The sequence below is a fragment of the Chelon labrosus genome (genome assembly GCF_963514085.1).
Source record: "Chelon labrosus genome assembly, chromosome: 1".
NCBI lineage: Eukaryota > Metazoa > Chordata > Actinopteri > Mugiliformes > Mugilidae > Chelon > Chelon labrosus.
In genome coordinates, this window is record NC_140337.1 from 30,944,062 (window position 1) to 30,963,170 (window position 19,109).

The following is a 19,109-nucleotide window of genomic DNA, read 5'->3' on the forward strand; positions in this document are numbered from 1 at the left end:
CAGGTGCCAGAGATCAGGAGGGAAACGATGAGGAGGACCCTCTGATCACCTGAAAACTTAGAGAGATAAGAGAAAACTTAGAGAGATTAGCCTTGGACATAACAAGCAGAATGGCGTCTGTGAAAATCCACCACCATCTCCTTGGTTTTCCCCGCGTTGATCAGGAGGTGGTTTCACTGACACCAGTCCACAAAGTTCTCCGTCAGTCCTCTGTAGTCTACGTTGTCATCATCTCTGATGAGGCCGACAATCACAGAGACGTCAGAGAACGTCCACAGTTCACAGCTGTCAGTGTTTTGTCTGAAGTCTGCTGTGTAGAGGGTGAAAAGAAAGGGGGCCAGGACAGTCCCCTGGGGGACACCCATGCTGCTGGTGAGCAGGTCAGACACACAGTTCCTGTTTCTCACAACCTACCTACCTACCTACCAAGATACCTACCTACATACCTACCTACCTACCTAATTTGACCAAAAGTTGAATTATCTAGATCTGTGTACATTGCCTCCTGTAGTGGGTATTAGTAATATTTTGTTGCCAGATTCACTTTTAAGAGATAAAAACTTTGGTTTCATCCAAATATCTAAATGCAGAGTCGGTCTGGTTCTAATTTTACTAGAACCTTTCTAGAATATGTGTGCTTTGTGGTATTTTGCTATAAACCCTTGGTTTACTCACTTCGAGTCAAGGGGTTGCTGAATGAGTTCAGAATGATATCATTGCTATCATGGCATTTTCTACTAACTAATCTAGAAGACATTTTAAATTTTGTCTTTTTAGGAGAGTTTCACCTCCGGCACTCTAGGGACTCCAGTTAAATGTGTGCACTGTTTTTAAGATGACTTTCCTCTCAGTCTCAGCTGTACTTTAGAGTTTGTGCCAATAAGTATATGTTAGAATGCTAATAAACCACAAACCAACATGTAGGACAGGAAACGTCAAATTTACACTGAGCGCAGATTCGCTCTGCCATCGCTCGTAGCACCGCCCACTGATGTTTAGGCTATATTCACCACCTCTGCTTCTCAGAAATCTGCTACACAGGAAGAGCCCACTTTTGATTTTACACTTCAGGCTGATCTTCAGTCAGTCAGCGGCAAGACAACATGGAGCTCAGAGCTTTCTACATCACATTGTGTGAGTACTGGCTCCTTTCCAGATCAAAACTTGATGATAAAGACTTTATTTACAATTAAAAAACTCATGCATGTGAAAGTCTTTGAAGGTTATTTAGTGAGTGAACCTAAATTTAACACTTTTGACTCAAGTATAATTCTTCACCAGCTACGACATTTAATAGTAAATATGCTGAACATTGTGAGCAGCTGTAGGAGACGACAAAACTTCTATTGATTCATCTATCTTCTTTACGTCTTCAGTGACTGTGATGATCTTGCTGTGTGCACAGGACCAGGAAGTTGGTGAGTAGATGTTTTGTTGGGCAGTTGTAGAAAAGAGGCAAAATATCTTGAGATTGGTGTGTTTAATCATCACAGGAGTTCCTCTATTACTTTTCTACTTTTAAATGTTGAAGACGTCGTCCAGCAGTTCACAGGAGTAAATGTCTACACTGAATTTCTCTGTTTTTCTTTGTCTCAGATGCAGCTTTTCTTCGTATCTCTCCAAACAGACTGCAGTTCTTTGAATATGAGTCAGTCACTTTTTACTGTGACGGAGTCTTTTACTGTGATGTTGAAGATAAGTTGATTGGAGGGAAGCCCTTGTGTTGCACTACTAATAACAGAACATCAAGAGGACCTAACTGCACCATTAAAAATGTTTATGGAGGTGACACTGGAAAGTACTGGTGTGAGGAAGGAGGAGAGAGAAGAAACATCATCAACATCAATGTCACTTGTATGTTTGCAGTGAGGCAGTGATATTTTGTGATTATCTCAACGTGATTTCAAGATAAATTAAATACGATCGTGTTCTTCAGCTGGTTCTGTGATCCTGGAGAGTCCTGTTCGTCCTGTGATGGAGGGAGAAGATGTGACTCTGAGCTGCAGAACCAAAATATCATCCTCCAACATCGAAGCTGATTTGTATAAAGATGGAGTCCACAAGTGGAGAAGCTCCACAGGAAATCTGAGACTCAAAACAGTCTCCATGCTTGATCAAGGATTCTACAAATGTCACATCTCTGGAGTTGGAGAATCACCACAGAGCTGGCTGTCTGTTGGAGGTGAGACACTTAAATTTAATATGAACAAAGTGTAGCCATGTGATCTTTGTTCCTGTTACTGTTTTTTTTTTTTTTTTACCTTTCTCATCGTCAGCTACACCGAGTCTTACCTCCTCCTGCAAGTGTAATGGTAAGAAGACTTAGTCTGAATTACACTGTCTAATTGTGAAATCACAACACAAATAACTAGGGAAAATGTCCTGTTGGATGCAAGGCCTTTTGAAAGATAAATGGATTGCTCTTTGCTTCTTTCACTTCTATTTAGTCACAACCACTTTCTGTCTCAAAATTTCTTTTCTCTCTTCAGAAACTCTCACAGAACATCGTCCTTCCTCAGATCACGGCTGTCACATTTACCCCATCCTAAGGACCGTGTTCACCATCATCATGGTGGCTCTGCTGCTGCTGCTGCTGCTCGGATGTCTTCACTGTGTGATAGTCAGAGTTATAAAACATGACTCATCTCCAACAGAAGAGAAAGCTTTCTGTTATATTGAAGAAAAAGATGGCCTGGATGACAACCAATAGGAGAATAAAAGCTAGCTTAGTCGCTGAGATCATTAAGTTAATATTTTATCAAGTCTGCTCTCACATATTATCTAGAACTTCGCACGCTGCTATCAAGCTGCTTTCTATGCTTCTAGACACAGGGTTAGACGCTGTAACTGGATGAGGAAATGAGCGTCTTGCAGAGAAACTTGTCTAACGTGTCTGCAAATGTGGTTTTTAAACCTTTTGCACTGGCCATAACTCTGACACATGGTGTTTAAAATAAGCACAGTGTCTGAACGCTTCTATTAATTGATGCTGGTTTGTAGAAACGTGTGAGCTCTGAAAGTGTGTCAGCACCATTTGGTGTCTTCTGCTGTTAGCAATTTTGTAAAATCTAAAGAAAAATAAACTTAAAAATGCATTAACATGCTGTTCTTTAATGTGATGGTTTTTCATTTTCTTCTCAATATCTTATTATTGAGTATTTCTAAAAAAAATATGTTTTAACCTAAATGGTACACAGCAGATGAGAGAGTAAGGCAGAAGTGAGGTTACGACAGATGTCACTAGAAAGGATGTAAGAGAAAATCAAAATTATGATATTCTTTATTTATTTAACCCTTTTATTTCAGAAGAAGCTTTTATAGATGATTCTAGAGTGAAGTTGGAAGTCTGACAAGTCTCCATTACTGCAGAGATACTTCTGAACATGTTATTATATTTAGGCAAAGCATTTCAGTTGTCACGCACTCTTGGCAAAAAATCTTTTGATTTATAAACTGCTATTATGTCAAATGTCTACATATTTATGTATTTGCATAAATATAATACATACAAGAAATTGTCTTTAGTAAACTTTGTTTTACTGAAGTTTATGGGAGGAGGAATATTTTCCTCTCCTTCAGCCCAAGTTCTTTATACCTATTGGAAAGGTTAGTTCAACTGTGAATAGATCACCCGACAACTTCTGTCCAATCAACAATTTATTTGACACGCAGAGAATAGGTACAGAGTCAGCGCTGAGACTTCAACTTAACCACCTTAAGGGTAGGAGAAGAGAAGCCCCCAACTAAGTGTACACACAGGTTTTATTCTATCTGGGCTCCACCCGAGTATAATAGGAGGAGCGCGGCCTTTCGTGTATCAGTGGTTTTCTATGTGTGGCCGAGGCCGGCCCTAACTGGTATCTTCAAGGTGAAATATGAGTGTGGTGCATCTTATCTAATGAGCAAGCTGAAGCGAAGCAGTAAATAACCCCGTATCTGAACAGGACAGAAAGGAGAAGAAAACTTCTTTCCGTCCTGTTCTGTTTCTTCCCATAACTCTTTTATATCTAACACTATTTAGGTACATGTCTTTGTTCAATACAAGTTGTCTGTGTTTCTCGTGCAAACAACTCACTAAAAGTCATAATGTCATTTAGTTTGACTTATACACTGACAAGCCTGGACAAAAGGGAGGACTCAGTCGCAGAGGCAGTTAGAAAAAAAGTCTTTAACAAAGTAACAAACAAAATAATATATATAGTACTTTCAAAATAAAACAGGAAATCACGACACAATAACGAAAACAATTCACCGCGGTGAGACATACACAACCGTGTCATTTTAAACTAGATTCAAGGATTCAAGGATTCTTTGTTATTGTCATTACAACACAAGTTGGTACATGGGAAGGAACGAAATTGGTTTCTCTGGTCCCGATTCAAGCCGTAAGTAAAAAAAAGTATAAATATAGGATACAGAATAAAATTATCTATCTAAGTATTGTACAATATAGCAAGGTGTGTATAAATATAGGCGGTAAAAAAAGTGTCAACACTAAAAATTAACTGCAATGAATGACCAGTGATATTCAGTCCTGTACCACTGAGGTAGTGTGCAAATGGAGTTAAAGTGACAAGTGCAAAACCAACTGCAGTCTGTGCAGATGCTCCGTAGCCTCCTGCCTGAGGGGAGAGGGACAAACAGTGTGTGTGTGGGGTGGGTGGGGTCTTTCCTGATGCAGGTGGCCCTTTTCCTGCATCTGGAGGTGTAAATGTCCATGTGGGTGGATAGACTGTGTCCCACAGTCTTCTGTGCAGCTATCACCACCCTCTGCAGAGCTTTCTTCTCTGCCGCAGAGCAGCTGCCGTCCCACACAGTGATGCAGGAGCACAGGACGCTCTCCACCACACACCTGTAGAATGATGTCAGGGCTGAGATCCCAAGTCTGGCGCGCCTCAACCTCCTGAGAAAACAGAGGCGCTGGTGTGCCTTCCTAATCAGGCAGGAAGTGTTGGTGCTCCAGGTGAGGTCGTCACTGATGAGGACGCTCAGGTACCTGTAGCAGGAGACCACTCCAAGTGTTTTTAGTTTATGTACCAAGGTCTGTGGTATGATGGTGTTAAAGGCTGATGAAATCCACAAACAGTAGGCGAACATAAGAGTCCTTGTTCTCTAAGTGGGTGAGGGCCGTGTGGACCACAGAAGATATGCCATCCTCTGTGGATTGTATGCATACTGGTGCAGGTCCACAGTGACGTCGATCTGGTCCTTGATGTGGGCCATGACCAGTCTCTCAAAGCACTTCAAGACTATCGGGGTGAGGGCTACTGGTTGATAGTCATTCAGGCTTGTCACTGTGAACGTTTTTGGAATGGGGATGATCATGGCGGTCTTCAGGCAGGTGGGGACCGCTGCCTGTTGGAGGGAGGTCAGCACCTCTGTGAGCTGGTGTGCACAGCCCCTGGGTCTGGTGATGGGGGGGGGGGATTATAAACACGTTGGTGTAAACACGGTCCAGCATGTTCTTTCCCTGTGTCGGTATGGTGACATGCTGATGGAACTTAGGCAGTGTGTCTGTCAGGTTTACGTGGTTGAAATCCCCCGCAATCACGTAAAAAGCCTCCGGGTGCTTGTTCTGGAGCGAGCTGATGTTGTTGTGGAGCTCCTTTAGCACATCGTTAGCATTACCATCCGGCGGAATGTAAACAGCCATAATAAACACCACCGTAAACTCATGAGGCACATAGTGTGCTCTATCGCCTCGGAGCAGTGGCTGTTCATCACAGTACAGCATAATCCGGCCCCGCGGGCTTTCCCCGACAGCTGGTTGTGGTCCGCACGGAAGAGAAGCCGGCCGTCGATCTGGAAAGCTTGGTCTGGCATGTTGTCGTTCAGCCAGGTTTCCGTCAGACAAAGCACCGCACAGTTCCTCATCTCTCGGGAACCCCCAGCTTCAGTCAAACTAGGTCCATCATATTGTCCAGGGAGCGGACATTGGACAGGAACAGGGATGGGATCGGTGGTCTCCCAGTGTTAGCCTTTAGCCCAGCCAGCAGTCTGCCCCATTTGCCCCTTACACGCACACTGCTTTTTTTTTTTGTCTTCTGCGGGCAAGCATTACCAACAAGCAGAGCATGTATCGTGATGCTGTGAATATAATATCAGAGGATTTTAATCATGTGGACTTAAGGCAGCACTCCTCAAATTCCATCAGCATGTGAAGTGTGCTACAAGGGAAAAAGCACCTTGGACAAGGTGTACTAACATCAAACTGGGTTACAGGGCCAGACCACTACCACACCTGGGTCAGTCCGACCACTTGTCCTTGCTGCTAATCCCCGCCTATGCCCCTCTCAGGAAAACTGCCCCAGCCATCACAAAGACCACATGGCCAGAGGGTATCTCCCAGCAGCTGCAGGACTGCTTTGAAAGGACCAACCTGGGGGTCTTTGAACACCAGGACCTGGAGGTGTTCACAGACAGTGTTCTGTGCTGCAATAAAAACTGCATAGACTTATTGTAGCACTGGTAGCCGGAGATGCACTGAGATCACGAGACCACGGAGACGAGATCTGCATTCAACATGGTGCCGGCCAACAGCTAGATCAGACTGAATATTTTCAATAAAAAAATGACAGAAAACTCTCAAACAACAACAACAACAACAAAAAGTCCAAGTCGTTACGAGATGCAAATTTTTTGAGAAGCACAATTACTGCACCCTATTTAGAGTGGAGGACCTGGAGGATTTTATCGACCAATACTACTTCGCTATGGAGGAAGACAACAATCACCCGGACCACCAAACTCCCAACCCGGCCAAAGGAAAAAAAAGGACTCTTCTATGGACATGGACGACCTAAACACCACCGACATACAGGTCAGTGTTCTCCAATCAATAAACAGAAAACTGGATATGGGCACACTACACCAAGAAATAAAAGACCTAAGATCCAGTCTCGAGTTCAGTCACCACCAAATAGGCGAACTCCAAAGAGACAACGCACAACTCCAAACCTCTGTAGAAACTACTCACGTCTCAGATGAACACAATTTAGAAAGAAAATAAAACACTATCCTTGACATTCAAACGTGCAGTATGCGAGACAACCTCATCTTTTCTGGAATCCCCGAGAACACAACTGACAACCCTGAGACACTCCTCAAAAACTGAGCTCAGCGCTGAAACTTCCATTACATTGTCTAGAAACCCGCATAGGAACTCCTCCTCGCCCCATCATTGCAAAATTTGAACATTATAAACAGAAGGATTTCGTGAAGAGCAAAGGGAGGGAGGTGAAAGGAACTCCGTACGGCATGAACGATCAATTCCCCGAGGAAATAAACGAACCACGGAAAATTCTATATCCAATATGAAAACAGCACAGACAGAAGGGTGAATGGGCAACCCTTGTAGTAGACAAACTATACTTCGAAGGTCAACTGTTCCGTGACTCCTACACCACACCGTGACTTCTATAACAAATAATTCATTGCAAAACTGAATATTAGAAATAAAAATCATGAAAGCATCTCAAGCATCTCGCAAACACCAACCGTAAATAACTCTCTGTATCCGCATTTCGGCATATATTTACTCATATCTCTCTCTCTCTCTCCCAACCCCCTAACCCCCGAATACCCCCACCTTCACTGTTTTGTCCTTGTCCTGTAAGTATTTTGCTTGTTTTTCTTTGTCAATAATAATAAAGACGGTAGCTAGCTTTCTTCAAGCTCGATAACTTCAGCTGGTTTTAATTTTTGTTTATTTGAAGGTTTTGGTTTAGTTTTGTTTGTTGGTTTAGTTTTTTGTTAGGTGTGTTTTTGCGTACCTCGAGGGATTCGAACCCACGTCTCCTGCGTCCAGATGCAGCGTCGCTCCTCACTGGAACATCTTCAGTACTGATGATCCCATCGCTGTGACGTAAGGGGGTTGGGAAGATGACAACAGGACATCTTTAAATCAAGACTATACAGGACGCGGCTGTGATAATGACAATAAAATATCCTTTCACCCCTGGAGGCAACATTAAGCCTGAATTTTACCTGAGATTTTGTATGATACGTTTTCTCGTAGATTACAGAAGACAACTGTGTCCTGGAAAGTCATAAAACAAAAAAAGCTAATAAAACTCCAAAAAAAAATCAATCAATCAATCAATCAATAAATAAATAATTGCATAGACACTGTCACAGTGGACAAACGCATCCGGGTCTACCCCAACCAGAAGCACTGAATGACACAGGGGGGTCCAGCAGCTGCTAAAAGTGAGGAACACCGCATGGAGGTCCGGCAACTAAGACCTCTACAGCAGTCCACTGTCCCACCCTGCCTGAAATCCTCAACTATAGTCCCCCTGCCCAAGAAACATCACATTTTTAGCCTCAACGGCTACCGCCCAGTGGCACTCACCCCAGTGGTCATCAAGAGCTTTGAAAAACTGATCCGTAACAATCCTCACTACTGCAAAAAAATAATATGCAAGATACTGTTTTTGCGTACCCCAAGGGATTCGAACCAACGTCTCCTGCAACGACGCTGCATTCTCCAGATGCAGCGTCGCTCCTCACTGGACCATCTTCAGTACGGATGATCCCATCGCTGTGACATAAGGGGGTTGGGCAGATGACAACTCTCTCCGCTACTATTGGCTATTTTCGTTGAACCTCTTGCAGCTGCCATTCGTCAAGCCACAGACATTACAGGACTACAAACACACCCTTCCCACCACAAAATCAGTTTTCCTGCAGATGACATCCTATTGTATATAACAGACCCCATAACTTCCCCTCTCAAAGCTAGAAACATTATATCGTCATTCTCAAGAATCTCTGATTATGCTATAAGCTGGTGAAAATCTAAAATCCTTCCAATCTGTCAGGAAGGCTGGAATGCTGTGACTAGAAAGCTCCCCTTGACAGTAACCGGTAACATCAGGAATCTTGGCATCAACGTTTCCACCAAACTGTCAATCTACCCATTTCACTAATTGGAAGAATAGCAGCAGTAAAAATGTCCATTTTACCTAAAATAAACTATCTTTTTGAAATGACCCCAGTCCAGCTTATATCTCAGTGGTTTAATGCAATAGACTCTGTCATAAATAAATTCTACTGGAAACACAAAAAAACACTAATCAAACTTTCCACTCTGCAGAAACCAAGAGACTATGGAGCACTGGCTGCCCCAAATTTCAAACTATATCACCTATCAAATCGCCTACAATATATATCCAAATGGTTACAATATCCACAGCTATCACAGCAACCCTGGGTAGACATAGAACAATACGACTGTCAAGAAATATCAATATCAGATCTCCCCTTTCTTACGCAATCAGTCAAAAAACACAACTGTTTCAAAAACCCATATATAGTAGTGACTCTGACAGCTTGCTGGAAATCCAACCAAATCTTAGGACATCCCATATCCCCCAGTAAACTCACTCCATTGTGGCACAATCCGGATTTTCAAATTACAAACAAGCCCTTATGTTTTCAGTCATGGATAGCAGCACGAATAACACATTTGGAGCATATATTTGATCACAACACACTCATACCTCATGACATACTAAAACAACATTATAACATTGGTAAAAACATTTTTTTTTTACAATATTCACAACTAAAATGCTGTCTAAAAGAGAAAATGAATATAATAAACAACACTTTGCAAATACGCCCATTGCTTAATCAAATAAAATTACTATCAACCCAAAAGAAAACATTTTCAAAAATATACAAACACCTAATACACATAGACAATAACCTCCCGCCAACCATAAAAGACTGGGAAAGGGACCTCGGAACCACAGAGGGGGTCTCGCCCGAGGCGTAATTCAATGTAGAACCGCCACTGCTGAGCCGTTTGTTGTTATTTCTTTTACGTGTTATTTATTGATTTATTCTTTTTTTTTTTTTTTTTCATATTCTCCTCCCTCTTTGAGCAAAACTGTCTCAATAGGTAAAGGTTCTGTCAGTTATGTTTCATTTCTTTTGGGATAAAAAAACACTATCCTTTAACACTGCTATACTAAACTTTCTATAATTCTTATCATTGAAAATATTACTTATCTTATTGTAATTAAGCAAAACATAATGTAACAGGAAGCACTGATTTCTTGTCACCCTCTCTTTGTTTACTGGTATTGCAATTTCTTTATTTACTTATTTATTTGAATATTTTTTTCTTCTCCCACCCACACAACACAATACCCATATTTTGCTTGTTTTTCTTTATCAATAAAAAAAAAAAAAAGAAGAAGAAGTTAGCTAGCTGGACTTACCTGGTGTTGTTCCCGAGATGAGAGAAGTCACAAATCGATGGCAGTTGAAATCGACGAGAACGCGAGCGCGAAAGAGCGGTTTTAGTTCGTTTGCGGTTCGATTTTTGTTTGTTTGAAGGTTTTAGTTTAGTTAGGTGTGTTTTTGCGTACCTCGAGGGATTCGAACCCACGTCTCCTGCGTCCAGATGCAGCGTCGCTCCTCACTGGACCATCTTCAGTACTGAAGATCCCATCGCTGTGACATAACGGGGTTGGGAAGATGACAACAGGACATCTTTAAATCAAAACTATACAGGACGCGGCTGTGATAATGACAATAAAATATCCTTTCACCCCTGGAGGCAACATTAAGCCTGAATTTTACCTGAGATTTTGTATGATACGTTTTCTCGTAGATTACAGAAGACAACTGTGTCCTAGAAAGTAATAAAACAAAAAAAGCTAATAAAACTCCAAACAAAAATCAATCAATCAATCAATGAATAAATAATTGCATAGACACTGTCACAGTGGACAAACGCATCCGGGTCTACCCCAACTAGAAGCACTGAATGACACAGGGGGGTCCAGCAGCTGCTAAAAGTGAGGAGCACCGCATGGAGGTCCGGCAACTAAGACCTCTACAGCAGTCCACTGTCCCACCCTGCCTGAAATCCTCAACTATAGTCCCCCTGCCCAAGAAACATCACATTTTTAGCCTCAACGGCTACCGCCCAGTGGCACTCACCCCAGTGGTCATCAAGAGCTTTGAAAAACTGATCCGTAACAATCCTCACTACTGCAAAAAAATAATATGCAAGATACTGTTTTTGCGTACCCCAAGGGATTCGAACCAACGTCTCCTGCAACGACCCCTGCATTCTCCAGATGCAGCGTCGCTCCTCACTGGACCATCTTCAGTACAGATGATCCCATCGCTGTGACATAAGGGGGTTGGGCAGATGACAACTCTCTCCGCTACTATTAGCTATTTTCATTGAACCTCTTGCAGCTGGGTGGTGGTGGGCGAGATGCTGAGGTAGTATCGCGAGACCCAAGCAGAGGTGAGATCGAACATGGCGGCGCACAGTTGCTGACAAACTTAACAGGACACTTTATACGATCCACAATTCAACTGCACCCTGGAGGATTTAACGGACTTGGAGACCTTTATCGACGTCTATTATCACCACCTGCATCCAACCATGGATAAAGCCGCCGACGCGCTCCAACCAGATTCCAAAAGAAGGAAGAGAGACTCCGCAACGGACACAGATGATCTGCAAACCACCGAAGTTGAGGTTAGTGTGCTGGCAAGCATTAACAAAAAACTGGATATGCTGGTTACAATTCACGACGAGTTAAGCGATATGCGGAGAAGCCTCGAATTTGCTCACAATCAAATCGAAACCCTACAACAAACAAATCAGGAGCTTCAAACTTCAGTAACAACACTCAACCAGCAAATGCAAAATGTTACCGCAGAAAACAAACTGATGAAGGAAACAATTCTAGATATCCAAACACGCTCGATGCGTGATAACCTCATCTTCTCAGGCATCCCAGAAACATCACCCGATAATCCGGAGTTACAGCTTCAAAACTTCATGCACTCTCAGCTCAAATTACCCGCTGACCTTGTTCAAAATATCACCTTCCACCGAGTTCATCGCCTCGGCAAACAACAGCAGGATAAAACTCGACCCATCATTGCAAAATTTGAACACTATAAACAAAAAGAACTGGTCAAAAGCAAAGGAAAACTACTCAAGGACACTCATTTTGGAATGAATGATCAATACCCACGGGAAATAAATGAACGAAGGAAAATTCTCTACCCCATATTAAAGGAAAATCGAAGAAACGACATACGTGCAGTATTGGCAGTGGATAAACTCTATATAAATGGACAGTTATTCCGAAGCTCTGAAAAAACACCATGGCTTTTCTGAATAGATAGGCAATTATGCTATATGTATACATTTTCTTTTTCTCTCTCACACACCTCTATTAGGCCTATCTCCACTCTCTAATTATTTTTTTTTCCTTTTTTTTTTTTTTTTCTTGGATTGTTGCTCTTTGTTATTTTCTTACTTAGCTCTCTCTCTCTCTCTCTCTCCCTCTTTCTCCTATCAATCTCAAATAAGGCATGTGCCTTTCTCTGCATAGGTCTATTGCTTATCCTTGTCTTGTTTCGTTGTCTGTTCTTGTCTATATGTGCAAAGTCCCCTTGTATTTCCGTCTTGTCTCTCTGTTTGTCCTTGTCTATATGTGTAAATTCCCCTTGTCTAGCATCTGTTTGTTAGTTTTGTATTCATGCTTAACACCACTCCTACCTCTTAGCTTTGCTCCAAGTAAAAAACGTTGGAAAACATGTTATACGAGATATGTCTCACATCCACCCAACACCGACAAGCAAAAACACTCACGCCATATTACTTTAACCGACCTGCTCTATCCCTCTCTCCCCTTCTTCACACTCGCTTTCTCCTCATCACCTCATACCTCTTCTAACTCACATATACTAGCCCACAACTCTGATATACCTGACATACACACATGCAACCACTTAACTTGATAACATGGAATGTACGCGGCTTCCGTAACCAAACCAAAAGACTTAAAGTAATTAATCATCTAATAAAATTGAAGGCTGATGTTTGCTTCCTTCAAGAAACACATTTAACAGACACAGAATTGCAACATCTTAACATTAAACAGTTTGACAAAATATACTCCTCAACATATAATAGCAAACAAAGAGGTGTTTCTATTTTGATAAATAAAGATATTCAGTTCTCATTAAACCAATCTATCATGGACCCAGACGGAAGATTCATAATCATTAATGCAACTCTAAACCATACAACATTCACACTGGCAAATATTTATGGCCCTAACAATGATGATCCATCTTTCTTCCACAATCTCTTCTCCATTCTATCAAATTTAAATTCAAATAACCTCATCATAGCAGGAGACTTCAACACAGTCATCAATCCCACAATTGACCGCTCAAGCACCTCTGGTAATTTAAGAAACTGGCACTCCACTGATATAATAAAGCAATATATGGAGGACTATGGCCTTGGCGACAGCTGGAGAATGAGGAACCCTTCTTTAAGAGAATATTCATACTTTTCAACAGTTCATCAATGTTCATCTAGAATCGACCTATTTATCATCAGCAACTCGCTAATAACTAAGATATTGGATAACACAATCCACCCAATTTTGATTAGTGATCACGCTCCTGTCTCTCTGTCTATAAATACTCAAACATATACTAAAGCTTCAACTACATGGCGCTTCAACACCTCTCTTCTGGAAGACCTCAACTTTACAACCCTTATAAGGCGAGAATGGGCATCCTTTCTGGAGATGAACGATTCTCCAGAAACCTCACCTGCACTATTGTGGGAAACTGGGAAAGCCGTAATCAGAGGAAAAATCATATCATATTCTTCATATAGGAAAAAACAGCAACTACAATTGGAAAATACATTAGAACAAAAAATTAAACACCTAACAAATGAAATTTCCCACCATCCCAGTGAACCAAAACAGAAGGAACTAAAGGAACTCAAAACACAAATTGACGATATCGTACAGAAAAAAACACAATTTCAAATTCAGCAACTGAAATATAATGGCTTTCAATACAGTAATAAAGTAAACACTAAATACCTAGCAAATCTACTCCAACATAAGAAAGAGCAATCAATCATCCCAGCCATTTTGGACTCCACAGGAAACATTAATCAAAACCCACAGGATATAAATAACATATTTCGGAATTTCTACAGCAAACTCTATTCCCCAACCCAGCAACCCACCCAATCAGAAATCGACGCCTTCTTGAACGGTCTGACATTGCCAAAATTAACTGCAGAACAAACCAACATTTTAGACGAACCCCTTAGCCTTAATGAACTTACCAAAGCACTCAATAAAATTCCTAGCAATAAATCTCCCGGACCAGATGGATTACCAGCCGAATTCTACCGACACTTTTGGGATATATTATCACCAGTATTCAACAGAGTAATTACAGACATTAAAACATCCTCCACCATACCCACACACATGAATACAGCAGCCATGACATTACTACTAAAACCCAACAAAGACCCATCTCACCCTTCTAGCTACCGACCTCTCTCTCTGTTGAATACTGACTTGAAAATTATCACCAAAGCATTAGCAACCAGAATAGAAATAGTCACCCCCACACTCATTCATCCAGATCAGACCGGGTTCATAAAAAATAGACACGCCACAGATAATGTCCGCAGACTTTTTAACCTATTCAATATATCACAAGAAAGACAACAGAAAACCATTATCATTTCACTTGATGCAGAAAAAGCCTTCGATAAAGTAAACTGGTCATTCTTATTCAATACACTTCACAGATTTGGTTTTGGAGAGTCGTTCATCCACTGGATTAAAATACTGTACACATCACCCAGAGCCACCATCACCACTAACAGAATCACTTCACAGAGTTTCACACTGCATCAGGGCACCAGGCAGGGATGCCCACTCTCGCCTTCCCTCTTTGCCATCTTCATTGAACCTCTTGCAGCAGCAATACGACAAAACACAATAATCAAAGGAATTCAGGTAGCCAACGTACAACACAAAATTAGTTTATACGCAGACGATCTTTTACTTTATTTACAAAACCCACAAGTATCACTTAAAGAAACGTTCAGCATTATCAGCAAATTCTCCCTTGTCTCACATTACACCATCAACTGGAACAAGTCAATTTTACTACCACTCTCAGTTGAGGCATGGGATTCTGGAGCTCAGGACACCTCCCTCCACTTTCACACAGGCAACATCAAGTACCTAGGAATTCAGATTTCCCCCAGGCTGTCAGAGCTTTTCACCCTCAACTACACTCCCCTCCTTAGGAAAATTGAAGATGAATATAAACGCTGGTCTAAACATCCACTCACACTCATTGGAAGAATAGCTGCTGTCAAAATGAAAACCCTACCCCAAATTAACTACCTTTTCTCTATGATTCCCATCACTCCTACAGATAAATGGTTCAAAACTCTCAATTCATTAACAACACAATTTTATTGGAAAAACAAAAAACCCAGAATATCACTCTCAACGCTACAAAATAAAAAATCACATGGGGGGCTTGAGGCACCAAACTTCCATCACTACTTCCTGGCAAATCAATTACAATACCTAGTCAAATGGATCAATATACACAACCAGAATTACCCATGGCTGGAACTGGAACAAAACCAATGCACAAATATCTCAATTGCAGACCTCCCCTTCCATTTACAATCAATCAAGAAATACAACTTTGGCCAATGCATTACCATCCAGTCAACTCTGGCAGCCTGGTGGAAAACAATCCAAATCACAAAATCACCACTAGAATTAAACAAGTTCACCCCACTCTGGCACAACCCGGTATTTAGGATACAGAATAAAACTCTTTATTTCCCCACATGGGCACAAAAAGGAATCACACATCTTCACCACCTATTTGAGAACCACAATTTCATGTCATTTAACACGCTCACACAGAAATATGGGGTTGGGAGAGAACAATTCCTTCAATACCATCAAATTAAACTTCTAATTAAAGATAAGACGACACTTACCAACAACACATTACAACCTTCTCAGCTCATAGATGAACTTATGGAAATCAACAACTTTAAAAAATTAACCTCACAGCTATATACAATAATCTCCAACCTAAACACAACAATAACACTCCCAACAACAAAGTGGGAAAACGACTTGGCCATCTCTCCCAACCCTGAGTACTGGGAACAAATATGCAAGAATACATTTCTCATGACCAATAACACAAACCTGCAACTTATACAATATAAAGTCATTCACAGAACTCATATCATCCAAAGTAAAATGTTTAAAATGGGACTACACAACACCGATATCTGTTCACAATGCACTTTAGGTAGCACAGACAACTATTTGCACGCCATGTGGCACTGCCAACCGATTCACTCCTTCTGGATCTCAGTCACGGAAACACTGTCCACAATCCTGAGCTACAGAATCCCAGCATCCCCAACACTCTGTCTCATTGGTGACCTCTCAGAAATCCATATCCAGGAAAAATACAGGAATCTGTTGCTCACTTCTCTAGCTGTCGCTAAGAAAGTAGTCCTCCAAAACTGGAAATCAAAGAAATCTTGCCATATCAACCACTGGATCAATTTAATCTCAGAACACATTTCAATAGAGAAACACAACGCACACACAAAGAAGCAAATATCAGCCTTTGAAGACACCTGGTCTCCTTTTTCTGCAATCCTCAATTCCACAAAAACATAACTACAAGCCGCGTACATTACATTACCAGACACATACCTCTCTCTTCCATCATGTATTAAGTTTATATCTTTTTTCTTTTTTCTTTATATATTTTTTTTTCTTTCCATCTAGACACCACTTTACACATACAGCCTACATACATACAGTACATACTCATACACACATGCACACACATACACGCATCACTCACATTCGAGTATAACTTGTTTCCATACCTCTCTCCCCTCACCCTCAAACCGTGACCAATGTGAACCTAAGATCAATAGCTAATATTCTGTCTTTGTGTTTGTCAACTGTCTTGTCCCTCTGTTGCCTGTCTGTTATCTTGTCATGTCTTATATGTTGTATATGTTGTTTTATGCGCTACATTGTATACTTGTCTTAGATGTATCTTATATGTGTTGCGTATTTTACACGTATCTCACTGTAAGTGGTGTTTTAATCTCCCCTCCCCTTATGTATCCTGGGTTCCACTAAAAGGGTTGTATGGTTACGGTAGGACAAAATAATGTACCTTTTCTTTTTCTGTTTGCTTTATTAAAAATAAAGTTGTCCTCCGAAGAGGGGGGGTGGTGGCGGGAAAAAAAAAAAAAAAAAAAAAAAAAGAAAAGTGCTAATTCTGTTGGAAATTAATAACATTTTCATGAATAAAAAGAATCAAGGTTAAAAAAAAAAAAAAAAAAAAAAAAAAGAACCTCTTGCAGCTGCCATTCGTCAAGCCACAGACATTACAGGACTACAAACACACCCTTCCCACCACAAAATCAGTTTTCCTGCAGATGACATCCTATTATATATAACAGACCCCATAACTTCCCTTCTCAAAGCTAGAAACATTATATCGTCATTCTCAAGAATCTCTGATTATTCTATAAGCTGGTGAAAATCTAAAATCCTTCCAATCTGTCAGGAAGGCTGGAATGCTGTGACTAGAAAGCTCCCCTTGACAGTAACCGGTAACATCAGGAATCTTGGCATCAACGTTTCCACCAAACTGTCAATCTACCCATTTCACTAATTGGAAGAATAGCAGCAGTAAAAATGTCCATTTTACCTAAAATAAACTATCTTTTTGCAATGACCCCAGTCCAGCCTATATCTCAGTGGTTTAATGCAATAGACTCTGTCATAAATAAATTCTACTGGAAACACAAAAAAAACACTAATCAAACTTTCCACTCTGCAGAAACCAAGAGACCATGGAGCACTGGCTGCCCCAAATTTCAAACTATATCACCTATCAAATCGCCTACAATATATATCCAAATGGTTACAATATCCACAGCTATCACAGCAACCCTGGGTAGACATAGAACAATACAACTGTCAAGAAATATCAATATCAGATCTCCCCTTTCTTACGCAATCAGTCAAAAAACACAACTGTTTCAAAAACCCATATATAGTAGTGACTCTGACAGCTTGCTGGAAATCCAACCAAATCTTAGGACATCCCATATCCCCCAGTAAACTCACTCCATTGTGGCACAATCCGGATTTTCAAATTACAAACAAGCCCTTATGTTTTCAGTCATGGATAGCAGCACGAATAACACATTTGGAGCATATATTTGATCACAACACACTCATACCCCATGACATACTAAAACAACATTATAACATTGGTAAAAACATTTTTTATTTACAATATTCACAACTAAAATGCTGTCTAAAAGAGAAAATTAATATAATAAACAACACTTTGCAAATGCGCCCATTGCTTAATCAAATAAAATTACTATCAACCCAGAAGAAAACATTTTCAAAAATATACAAACACCTAATACACAGTTCATAAAACTCAAATAAATAAATAAATAAATAATTGCATAGACACTGTCACACACAAACGCATCCGGGTCTACCCCAAGCAGAAGCCCTGGATGTCACAGGGGGTCCAGCAGCTGCTTAAAGCGAGGAACACCGCATGGAGGTCCGGCAACCAAGACCTCTACAGCACAGTCCAAACGCAGACTACAGGAGGAGGATGGAGGACCACCTGGGCAGTAACAACAGAAGGCAGGTGTGGGAGGGAGTTCAACATCTGACCAACCACAGGACCAACCTCGGAGTGGCTGAAGGTGACCCCGTGCTGGCATAGGAACTGAACACCTTCTTTACCTGCTTCGAGGTCACAGCACCAGAGACAGCACTACTACACCACACGGTCCACAGCGGCGTAAACCTCACAATTGAAGAGCACGAGGTGAGGCGCACTCTGTGGGCCATCAATCCGAGAAAGGCGGCTGGTCCTGATGGCGTCCTGGGAGGCGTGCTGAAGGACTGCGCAGATCAACTGGGTGGAATCTTCACAAAGATCTTCAACCAGTCCCTGGCACACTCCACTGTCCCACCCTGCCTGAAATCCTCAGCTATTGTCCACCTGCCCAAGAAATATCACGTTTCTAGCCTCAACGACTACTACACTTTGTCGAAGGTCAAAGAGACACAAACAGATCTTGAGCCTTTCAGTGAAGAGCAGAGAACGAGGATCCATCCTGTTTCAAGTGAAGACTCTGGCCAAAGCAGAAAGAAAGTGTGGAGAAGGCTCTTCTTCTG

The 19,109-nt window shown here is 41.3% G+C and overlaps 1 protein-coding gene across 1 annotated transcript; it reads left to right on the plus strand.

Moving 5' to 3' along the window:
* Positions 1-1,384: 1,384 nt before the first annotated feature.
* Positions 1,385-2,710, plus strand: LOC311492497 (Fc receptor-like protein 1; the record flags this gene model as incomplete). Its single annotated transcript, XM_084550788.1, has 5 exons — positions 1,385-1,418; positions 1,597-1,854; positions 1,937-2,182; positions 2,262-2,312; positions 2,502-2,710. The coding sequence occupies 5 exons, from the start codon at positions 1,385-1,387 to the stop codon at positions 2,708-2,710; spliced, it is 798 nt and encodes a 265-aa protein (XP_084406914.1).
* Between the last annotated feature and the right edge of the window lie 16,399 nt (positions 2,711-19,109).